The sequence below is a fragment of the Chiloscyllium plagiosum genome, chromosome 3, assembly GCF_004010195.1.
Source record: "Chiloscyllium plagiosum isolate BGI_BamShark_2017 chromosome 3, ASM401019v2, whole genome shotgun sequence".
Taxonomy (NCBI): domain Eukaryota; kingdom Metazoa; phylum Chordata; class Chondrichthyes; order Orectolobiformes; family Hemiscylliidae; genus Chiloscyllium; species Chiloscyllium plagiosum.
This window is the reverse complement of record NC_057712.1, coordinates 63,838,893-63,850,778: the sequence shown is the minus strand read 5'-3', so window position 1 is coordinate 63,850,778 and position 11,886 is coordinate 63,838,893. Positions and strand designations below refer to the sequence as shown.

The window sequence follows — 11,886 nt, the reverse complement described above, 5'->3', positions numbered from 1 at the left end:
ACTCCAGGCCCCCCCTCCCCCACCCTCCCCCATTTATCTCTCAGCCCCGTGGCCCCAAGCCTCATTCCTGATGAAGGGCTTATGTCGGAAACGTCAGTTCTCCTGCTCCTCGGATGCTGCCTGAACATAGTTTTAATTGTTAAATTATTTACAGATGGGTAATTCTTTGTAGATGGTGCATTCTAATAGGCATAAAATCAATCACAAAATAATGATTTCAGCTTCAAGCATGATTGCTGCAAACAACCTAATTATAAGCAGGCATCATTGTAACACCTCTCTCATCTTTCTGTATGGGGTTTGTATGGGTTTCACGTTACTTTTTTATGGGAATCATTGAATGAGGGCTACATTTTGCAATTGCTAATTGGTTTGGCAAATTTCCTACCTGTCTCAGTTAATCTAATATCTCCTAGGAAAACAGGTGTTCCATTTGCTTTTAATAAAGTAGGCCCTCCTATTTCTCTTTGTCAGTAATGTCACGACAGTGAATACCATATATGTCAAAGTCAAGCCCATGACCTTTACAGAGTCATATAGCATGGAAACAGACCCTTCAGTCCTATTCGACAATGCCGACCAAGTTTTCCCAAACTAAACTAGTCCCACTTGACTGTGTTTCACCTGTATCCCTATAAACTTTTCCTAATCATGGACTTGTCCAAATGTTTTTTATGTTATAACTGTACCTGCACCTACCACTTCATCTGGTAGTTCATTCCGCATATGAACTGCACCCTGTCTGAAAAAGTTGCTGCTCAGGTCTCTCTTTAAATCTTTCTGCTCTCATCTTAAAAATATTCCCCCTAGTTTTGAACTCCTCACTTTAAAGAAAAGACCTTTGCTATTCACCTTATCTGTGCCCTTCTATGATTTTATAAACCTCTATAGCATCACCCCTCTACCTCCTATGCTCCAGTGAAAAAAGCCCCAGCCTATTCAGCCTGTCTTTATAACTTCAACTCTCCAGTCCCGGGAACATCCTGGTAAATCTTTTCTGAACCAGACCCAATTTTTTTTATGTACAGCCAATTTTTCTTTGACCTACATCGTGGAAACCTAGATTTTCATTAGTCAAGTGGGGTGTAGTTACTTACTGGTGATTGCCAGAACTCATTGAAAGGCATGTGTGAGACATTTAGATATTCTATTTGCCAATTCTAAAGGCAATATTCCAACAAATCAACAAGACTCTGCCAAGTGATCTATCGTGATGCCTAAATGAAGGAATAACAAGCCTTCAAGTCAATTTAAACTTGAGAAAGAAGTCTCAGAGTGGCTTAATGAGAAATGGCAAAATGGGCATATTCTCAACCAATGAGCCATCCGCCTCCACACCCTTTGAGAAGTGAGGAAAGGTGGTATTTCAGGATTCTGAGATAAAATGGGATGGTGCACCAGGTTCATGGAAAGGTGCATTTTGTCCGAAAATTAAAATTTCACAGCGTCTGTCATTTGAATGACAAGCTGAAAAATGTGTTGCTGGAAAAGCGCAGCAGTTCAGGCAGCATCCAAGAAGCAGGAGAATCGACGTTTCGGGCATAAGCCCTTCTTCAGGAATTTGAACAACAAGATCATACAGCTCCACCATTTTGTCATCTGACATCAAGAGATGAGTACAGATCAGCTGGTCTAGATCGGAAATATAGATAAAATACTAAAGAAATTCAACATGCCTGTAAGACTGTCACTGTGGCTGGTGGGGGAAATGAAAACATTTTGTGAAGATGATTGGCCATTTGTTTTGTAGTGGTTTAATTATGGCAGATGGTAGAAAATTGAAGCCGATGGTGATATTCATTGGTAAAGTTCTTCCCGAAGGAGAAATTTCAGAAAAATGCCATCATCTATGTTGATGAGGCAGGCTTGATAGAGAAAAGCAGTTGCAAGAAATGAATGAAAGAAGTGTGGGATATGAAACCTGGAGGGCATGGTCAAAAAAGGAAGTTTGCTCGTTTGATCTCTGTTCAAATCCCACTTTGTCGACGATGTAGTCCATGATACTGACGTGGCAGTTACTTCTGCCAGTCTTATAGATGTTCAGCCTTCGAATCAGTGTATAAATACATTTTGAGGGACACTATCCAAAAGATGTTAAACAAATGGTTAAAAAAAATTCCATAAGTGTGGAACATACACAAAAACCTTCACTAGCAACATTGTATCAATATGGCAGTAATATGTGAAATGAATTTAATCTCAATATTGACAAAAAATAAGTCATGAATAAGTATTCCACCATGTGTTTCCTTAACACTGCAGACTCATGGAATCTTACATAACAAAGGCATGCAGTGGTTTCGGCCATATTAGGATTGTAGGTTCAAAAGAAATAGGAGAGGAATGGGTATTTTGAACTGTTTAGTCTAATTTTCCAATGATGGAGATCATGACTAAATCATTGTAATTTTAACTCCACTTTGCTCCAAGGCTCTTAAAATCTTTGACTTGATTGCAAGTCAGAAATCTGTTTTCGTTAACCTAATTCTCTTTTTTGAAGAGAATTCCAAAACTAAATGGGAAACCACTTATCTCGGGACTATGCCTCCTAATTCTAGGGTTCCTGATGGGGATAAACAGCGAAAGCAGCTTCTGTCCAGTAAACTTCCTCAGAAACCTGTATGTTTTAATAAGGTCACCTCTCGTGCTTCTAACCATCAGTGCACATCGACCCAGCCTTTATAGTGTTTACCACTACGCAAATGTGCCTTTGTTATAGACAGAGCCTTGTAGTTTTATGAAAGCGGGATATCCCAAGTAGCTTTCTTTCCACAGGAACGTTGATGAATATGCACACGGTATATTACTTCATTGCATTTCATCCAATTCACTGTGCTCCACCTTCATTTTGTGTTGTTTTTTGGAGGATTCGATGTTCATTTTCGTGAACAAATTTAGGCTTCTTTGCCTACTCTAAAATAAATGAATAGTTTCACATACATGGTATTGTAATTCAAGCTAACCTGGCAATTGTTTGCATACCTTTTTCAGCAAACCACCGATGAAATATTGTTCAGGGGGATTTCATGGTTCTGATAATCAATTCAAGAATATGCAGGTAAGGTGCGATTTTTAGGATCTGAGTCATCCTGTATCTTGCATTATGCTTGCATACTAAGGACATAGTTTGAATATTGTTGCAGGTTTTGGAATATAGTTTATTGCTTTAAACAGTAATTGCATTTTCATTTTCTTTCACTGACAGGCCATCTTTTTAGCCCATGGGCCTGCATTTAAAACCAAAACTGAAGTTCAACCCTTTTTAAACATTGAAGTCTATAATCTGATGTGCGGTAAGAATGTGGAGATTTTTATGGTGATATTTACTCAGTTATGAAGGGGACTTGACAGCATGGATTCTGAAAGGCTGTTTCGCCTTCTGGGAGAGACTAAAACTTGAGGTTACAGTTTACAAGTAAAGGGTGTAAAGACAGTAATGAGGTGATTTTATTTTTCTGTATGGGTTCTGAGTCTGTGGAGCTCTCTTCCTCAGAGATTGGTGGAGCAGGATCATTGAGTGTGTTTAATGTGGGTTAGATAATTTTTTGACCAACGTTAGAATCATAGGATATTAGTAATAGGCAGGAAAGTGGAAGTGAGGCTGCAGTCAAATCAGCCATGATCTTTGCAGCATCCATGAACACAGGTGAGTTGTGGAGGACTGGAGAATTGCTAATGTTGTCCCCTTGTTTAAGAAAGATAATCCAGGTAATTATAGACCAGTGAGCCGATGTCAGTGGTAGGAAAGCTGCTGGAGAAGGTACTGAGGGATAGGATCTATTTACATTTGGAAGAGAATGGGCTTATGAGTCATAGGGCAACATGGTCTTGTGCAAGGAAGGTTGTGTCTTACCAAATTAATGGAATTTTTGAGGAAATTACAAAGTTGATTGATGAAAGAAGGGCTAGAGATGTCATATACATGGAGTTCAGTAAGGCGTTTGATATAGTTTCCCATGGTAGGCTGATGAAGAAAGTGAAGTCACATGGGGTTCAGGGTGTACTAGCTCGATGGATAGAGAACAGGCTGGGTAGCAGGAGGCAGAGTAGTAGTGGAAGGGAGTTTCTCAAAATGGAGAACCATGGCCAGTGGTGTTCCATAGGGATATGTGTTGGGACCACTGTTGTTTGTCATATGCATAAATGATCTGGAGGGAGGTATAGGTGGTCTGATTAGCATGTTTGCAGATGATACTGAGATTGGTGGAGTAGCAGATAGGAAGGGGACTGTCAGAGAATGCAGCAGAATATAGATAGATTGGAGAATTGGGTAGAACAATGGCAGATGAAGTTCAATCCAGGCAAATGCGAGGTGATGCATTTTGGAAGATCCAATTCAAGAGCGAACTGTATGGTAAATGGAACAGCCCTGGGGAAAATTGATGTACAGTAGGAGATCTGAGTGTTCAGGTCCATTGTACCCTGAAGATGGTAACTCTGGTTGATAGAGTGGTCAAGGAGGCATATGGCATGCTTTCTTTCATCGGATAGGGTATTGTGTACAAGAGTTGGCAGGTTATGTTACAGTTTTTTCATTTTTGGTTCAAAGAATTGAAATTAAAGTGGATTTGGATAAGAACACAAGAACTAGGAGTTAGAACATGGAATTCAGCCCCTTAAGCCAAAGTTGGCAGGTCATGTTACAGGTATATAAGACTTTGGTTCGACTACATTTGGAATACTGCTTACAGTTCCGGTTGTCACATTACCAAAAGGATGTGGATGCTTTGGAGAGAGTGCAGAAGGGGTTCACCAGGATATTGCCTGGTATGGAGGGCGCTAGCTATGAAGAGATGTTGAGTAGATTAGGATTATTTTCATTAGAAAGACGGAGGTTGAGGGGGGACCTGATTGAGGTCTACAAAATCATGAGAGGTGTAAGCAGGGTTGATAGCAAGAAGCTTTTTCCCAGAGTGGGGGGATCTCAATTACTAGGGGTCACAAGTTCAAGTTGAGAGGGCAAAAGTTTAAGGGAGATATGCATGGAAAGTTCTTTACGCAAAGAGTTGTGGGCGCCCGGAAAGAGTTGCCAGTGGAGGAGGTAGAGGTGGGCATAATGGCGCCTTTAAAAGACATCATTGGCCATTCAATTATCCTTCCTTGTTGTAATTTCTTTGTAATGCACAAAGAAACTTTGATTTCATGTCAAATTTCATGATTGTCTGCATTGATATATGGTTATAAGTCATATGTGTCTTCATGTATTTAGATAGAGATATGAATGGGCAGGGAGCAGAGGGATACAGACCTGTAGAAAATAGGCGACAGGTTTAGATAGAGAATCTGGATCGGTGTAGGCCTGGAGGGCCGAAGGGCCTGTTCCTATGCTGTAATTTTCTTTGCACTTATCAAATTCAGAGTGGATTGACCTATACCTCTGGGTTTGTATGTACATCTGCTTTATTTACTATTTTACAGAATTCAATATCCATCTCCATTACCACCCATAATTACCTAACTATTCATAATGGGAACCATATAATTAGAAGCAATTAGATCCATGGTTTTGGCTAGTCTGCTGCTGCAGTTAAATGTTATGAGTAGGATTTTTGTGGTATTTCTGCATTATTCAAAACTACAGTAATGAAACAAGCTACCCAACCGTAAGGACTTATCGAATACAGCATTGGGCTGATAAAGTTCTGATAGTCACCATCTTAAGCTGAAGAAAGGCCGGGAGCGAGTATGCTCCAAAATGAAAGTGGGCCTTTCGTTTGCTGCTGTATTTCCAACAATAACCAAAAACAGCATTTCCATTAGTGATCCTTTTGAATAAAAAAAATGAAATTATGTCACCATTGTGAATTTAACTGACCAAAAAATCTACACATGGCTCATTTTATTTTGTATTATATTGCATTAACGATATGCAAAAAGATTTGTTTATCTGTTTCTATTTTTTATTATCACCTTCCAAATCAATGAGCTTTGCTATTTTAAATGTCCTTTTTTTGGCATTACTGGCCATTCAGTTATCCTTACTTGTTGTAATTTCTTTGTAATGCACAAAGGAACTCTGATTTCATGTCTAATTTCATGATTGTCTGCATCGATATATGATTATAAGTCATACGTGTCTTTTACAACATAATTGAAGAAAATTACAGATAGTGATGGCAAGAAAACTGCTATGTTATAATATCAGCACATGTTGAAGTACAGAATCAGATTAATATTTCAGTGAAAGACCCAGCAGTATGTTTTTTGTATAGGTTTTAATTATCCCTTGCATTAGATTTGTTGCAGATCATTCCTGCACCCAACAATGGGACTCATGGGAGTCTAAATCATCTTTTAAAGAAACCTGTCTACAACCCTACCCATTCCAAGGAAGTATCCTCAGCATCATCTTGCTCTTCGACAGACTTTATATCAACTGTAATTCCACAAACAAAATGCTTATGCAGTTCTGTGGTAATTATGACGATATTTAATCTCAATTGTTATCTTACAATTGACTAACTGCTTTCAGAACCGGTTACAAAGGTGTCTTACACAAATATTTCCACTTTTTAGGAATCATTACCTGCAGATGCATGCAAGGAATTAAAACTCTCCTCAACTGAAGGTAGGAAACTACCACACAAAATGTAACTGTATAATTGTTACCAAATGTTGCCTATTCTGGCTCATAGACTGGCATTTTCATCTTTATTGCCTGGGTGGTATCCAGCAGATCGGGTTATTCGTCCTTTGCAAAAGCCAGGTTACTATTATTCTGTTGGTTTCAGCAGAATAAAATCAGTCGGGTTCAACATTCGTCCTGAAAAAGTGTTGCCCCACAGTGAAGGTAAACATCTGCTTCCACGTTCAAATAGGTTTTGCAGTTTCAATTGCACATTCACTTATTCAAAAATCCAGCTGGGCTACTGTCTGTCCAATAACTGCTGTAATAATTCAATTATAATTAATTATAGTAATCTCCCCGACCTCCCACTCGTTATTTATGATGCAGGACATACTTCTGCAAATATTGAGAATAATGGACAAACAACACTTTGTGATTTTGCATAAAAGAGCAACATCAATTCCTAACTATGTGGTGCTTTTAATGCAGTAAGATATGCCAAGGCATTTCACAAGAATTATAAAGGATACAGCCATTGATAGTTGGATGATCTTGAGTTTGAGGCCAGCAAAGAGAACATTGCAATATTCAAATCTGCAGGTAACAAAGCAGCAGATGAGCAGAGCTAAGGATGCTTGTCTAAAGTTATGGGGGTAAAAGTTAGCACCTTGATGCAGATGATGGTCAGAAATTCATCTAAGGGTCAGACATAACAACAAGATTATGAAACATCTGTTTCAGTAGTAGACAGTTTATAGAGAGAGGAAGTGGTGTTTGTGGTGGGAATTGGAGATAATGCCTTCAGACTTTACAATATTTAGTCAGAGGAAATTTCTGCACATTCAGAACTGGACGTCAGACCAAGTGACCTGAAAAGTAGTTTGAAAAGACAGCAATGAGGCTGCAGGGAGGTATAGCTGGGTGTTGTCATTACACGTTTGGAAGCACCATTAGCATATTGTATTGTTACAACTTAAAGTTGAATTGAATTGAATTGAATTTATTGTCACGTGTACCAAGGTACAATGAAAAACTTTGTCTTGTGAGCAATTCAGGCAGATCACATAGTTAAATAGCATAAATAAGTAAATAATAGGTAAACAGCAGCAAAAACACAGGTACAGGTGAATGCTAAGAGTTTGTGAGTCCATTCAGTATTCTAACAACAGTAGGATAGCAACTGTTTCGAAACCAGCTGGTGCGTGTGTTCAGGCTTCTGTACCTTCTCCCCAATGGTAGAGGTTGTAGGAAAACATTGCCAGGGTGGGATGGATCTTTGAGAATGCTGGCAGCCTTTCCTTGACAGTGGGCCTGGTAGATGGATTCTATAGATGGGAAATTGGCCTTTGTGATTGTCCAGACTGGGTTCACCACTCTCTGTAACCTTCTCCAATCTTGAATGGTACAGTTGCCATACCAGGTAGTGATACATCCAGACAGAATTCTCTCGATAGCATACCTAAAAAAGTTGGCAAGGGTATTTGCCGTGATGCCAACTTTCCTCAGCTGGCTGAGGAAAAAGAGACGTTGGGCCTTTGTAACCAATGCATCCACATGAAGAGTCCAAGAAAGCTTGTTGTGGATGACCACTCCCAGGAACTTGACGCTCTCCATTCGTTCCACCTCTGTGCTGTTAATGTGTAGGGGGGCATGAGTAACATCCCGCCGAAAGTCAATAATGAGTTCCTTGGTTTTGCTGGCATTGAGAGCTAGGTTGTTCTCAGTGCACCATTTTTCCAGGTCTTCCACCTCCCGCCTGTGGTCTGTTTAGTCACCAGCTGAGGTTTTACTTGACAAGCTAACTGGTGAGATAATTGTTAATGTTCACTAAGTTGAGCTGTTATAACCCAGAAAGAAAGGTGGATGGAAACATCAGAGGCCAGAGACTTCTTCAGTTTAGGAGAAAAGATTTATACCAGCAGATGGTGCTGTTTCACAGCCTGACAGTGGTCAAACGTAACTGGAAAAATCTTTCCAACTCTGAGAAAATAGAAGCAGGAGTAGGCCATTTGGCCCTTTGAGCTGGTCTGATATTCATATGACTCTGGCTGATTGTCCAACTCAATACCCTGTTCCTGCTTTTCCCCGATATCCTTTGATCCCTTTAGCCCTAAGTGCATATTCGACTCCTTCTGGAAAACATTTACTGTTTTGCTCTTAATGTCTTTCTGTAGTAGTGAATTCCACATACTCACTGCTGCCCTGGGTGAAGACATTTCTTCTTATCTCAGTCCAAAATGACCTATCCCATGTCGTTAGACTGTGACCCTCTGGTTCTGGACTGCCCAGTCATTGAAACATCATTCCCGCATATACCCTGTCTAGTCATTGAGTCATTGAGAAGTACAGCACAGAAACAGACCCTTCGGTCCAACCCGTCCATGTTGACCAGATATCCTAAATTAAGCTAGTCCCATTTGTCAGCATTTGGCCCATATCCCTCGAAACCCTTCCTGTTCACATATTCATCCAGATGCCTTTTAAATGTTATAGTTGTTCCAGCCTCCATCACTTCCTCGGGTAGTTCATTCCATATGTGCACCACCGTCTGCATGAAAAATGTCTCTTTCCAATCTTTCCCATCTTACCTTAAATTTATAACCCTCTAGTTTTGGACTGTTCCAATTTTATAGATTTCTACAAGATCTGTTCATTCTTCTAAACGTCTGTGAATATAGTCCTAACCGATCCAGTTTCTCTTTATAGATCATTCCTGCCAACCCAGGAATCAGTCTGGTAAACCCTTGCTATCCCTCCATTGGCAGAACATCCTTCCTCAGATAAGAAGACCAAAACTGCACACAGTATTCCAGGTGTGGCTTCACCATGGCCCTGTATAATTGCAGTAAGCCATCCCACTCTAAGTTAGTGTTTATCTGTGCATCTTCAGGAGAGGCACAGAGAATAGCGTTTGGTGAATGTGCAGGAAGTCACAAAAACAAACCCTAGCTCAGTTTAGCAAAAAATTATTGAGTAAAGATAGGAGTGGTACTTCACTGAGGTTGACTACCTATAAAGTATATTGCTGGGAAAAAGGGTTGAGATTTTGTTTTCATTGTTTATAAGTTATTTGCAAATTGTCTTTTATAGCATTTGTTTCTTTTATTTCATGTAATATGCTTGTTATTTTATTTATAAGTATGTTGGCAGCCTCATGAGTATTTCCAGTGACTGACTAACAATGAAGACTAAGTCAGGTTTCACTCTGTGATTTGACTTCTCCATTAATTTGGATCATAAACCTCTAGAAATGTCACATACTTCATACAAATTGACGTATGTTGAAATCATTAGAAATGTATTTTCTAATTTGTAGCTTCATGAGAAGAGTTTCATAAATGCAGCGCCAAATCAAATCTGTTACACTAACAGGGCCCTATGCCAGTATGTTACCAGCTTATGTAATCAATTTGAGTGAATACAATGACTTGCAGTTAGCAAACTGTTCCTGGTCCCACTGTGGGAGTGTGTACAAGCCATAAGTATTAACGTAAGAATGCACTATTTCTGGCCTTTCTTTGTTTTTCTGAATAGTTTCTTGGGTAAGTAATTTGTCCTTGACTCTTTGGTTAAAAAGCAAATAAGATCAGAATGGATTCTTTACTCATGCTTAATTTCCTAATTAAATGAGATGGTCTCAAAGTGTGTAATTTTGACTATTTTTGTTAGATTTGTTTCCTTACTAATACTGTCTTTTTATATGGTTTGATTTGGACATAATTTTCTGTATGAAGTAGGTAGAGAAAAGTTGGGAGAGCACTATGATAGACATTAATCTTCTGCATCATATCTTCCTTCTAGTCAATTACTTATTCTCAAGCACCAATGAGAAAAAAAAATCCATGTAATCCCTGCCGGGGCAGCACGGTGGCTGGCACGGTGGTTGGCACTGCTGCCTCACAGCACCAGGGACCTGAGTTCGATTCCAGCCTTGGGCAACTGCCTGTGTGGAGTTTGCACATTCTCCCCGTGCCTGCGTGGGTTTCCTCTGGGTGCTCTGATTTCCTCCCACAATCCAAAGATGTGCAGGTTAGGTGAATTGGCCTTGCTAAATTGTCCGTAGTGTTCAGGAATGCATAGGTTAGGTGTATTAGTCAGGGGTAAATATAGGGTAGAGGAATGGGTCTGGGTGGGTTACTCTTCGGAGGGTCAGTTTGGACTCGTTGGGCCGAAGGGTGTGTTTCCACACTGTAGAGATTCTATGATTTAAAAGAAATTAAACTGACTATACCTTGAAGGCAATTTGTCTCACCTGATGATGAATGGTAGATTTAAAACATCAAAGAGTCATTTCTGCAAGTTGAAACTTTAAGTATGAATATAAATGTTAGCTGTTACAGTGCAGCATGTTCTTTTTTTCTCTAAAGTTCTTTAAATACCCATAAAGATATTCATCAAGAACTTAATTGTTGAATATTTTATGCAGTTCGAGTAACAAATTATAAGTTCGTGTTTATGGCCCATGTGCCAACATTTTATATTCTAATCAATGTGATTAAATTTATTTAAACTGCATGACAGTTCTTGCTAGACTACAGTTAAAAAAACAAATAATGTAAATGGTCTAGTGACTGCATTGCAACTAGTAGAGATTACTTCTATTAAACAAATATTGCTGACTTTGTATATTATATTTCATAGTTAAAGGGGCTAATGAGCATCACTTGCCATATGGACGACCAAAAGTTTTGCAGAACAATAGTAAGTGGTGCCTCCTGCATCAACATTTATATGTAAGTGGATACAGCCATGACATTCTAATGCCATTGTGGAGTGCATATACAGTCGACAAAACAGTAAGTTTCCAATTAGTATCACTGTTATGTTATCCACGTTGCTCTTATGTGATATTGTTTGAAAATTTCCCTTTGGATAAATATCATAATTACAGAATTGTCTTTTGAACAAAAATTCAGTTGTTTGCATGTTGTTTATTGACAAAAAACAAAGACCATTGACTCAAATTGAAACTATACAGTCATATTTGAGTTTCATGTTTGTTGGTTGGCAGCAATTACATTTATCTGTTTACAAGTTAACAAACTCCACATGAACTCCACACTTTTCTATTAAATTCCATGGTTTCAAAGATACCCTCAATTGTTAACATAAACGATGGGGTTTGAAGCACTACATGGATTCTTTAGACCTATGATGACTTAGAGTCATAGTGTTATAGAGATGTACAGCATGGAAATAGACCCTTTGGTCCAACCCATCCATGCTGACCAGATATCCCAACCCAATCTAGTCCCACCTGCCAGCACCCGGCCCATATCCCTCCAAACCCTTCCTATTCATATACCCATCCAAATGCC

The 11,886-nt window shown here is 39.2% G+C and overlaps 1 protein-coding gene across 2 annotated transcripts in view; it reads left to right on the top strand.

Annotated features, from left to right (window-relative positions):
• LOC122544234 (ectonucleotide pyrophosphatase/phosphodiesterase family member 3-like) overlaps positions 1-11,886 on the top strand; it is a 147,547-nt gene that overhangs the window by 90,924 nt on the left and 44,737 nt on the right. For both annotated transcript variants that reach the window (XM_043683314.1, XM_043683321.1), the window contains exons 14-18: positions 2,992-3,058; positions 3,206-3,293; positions 6,236-6,414; positions 6,517-6,568; positions 11,210-11,364. In XM_043683314.1, the coding sequence (XP_043539249.1) occupies positions 2,992-3,058; positions 3,206-3,293; positions 6,236-6,414; positions 6,517-6,568; positions 11,210-11,364 (541 nt within the window). The remainder of the gene's footprint in view (positions 1-2,991; positions 3,059-3,205; positions 3,294-6,235; positions 6,415-6,516; positions 6,569-11,209; positions 11,365-11,886) is intronic.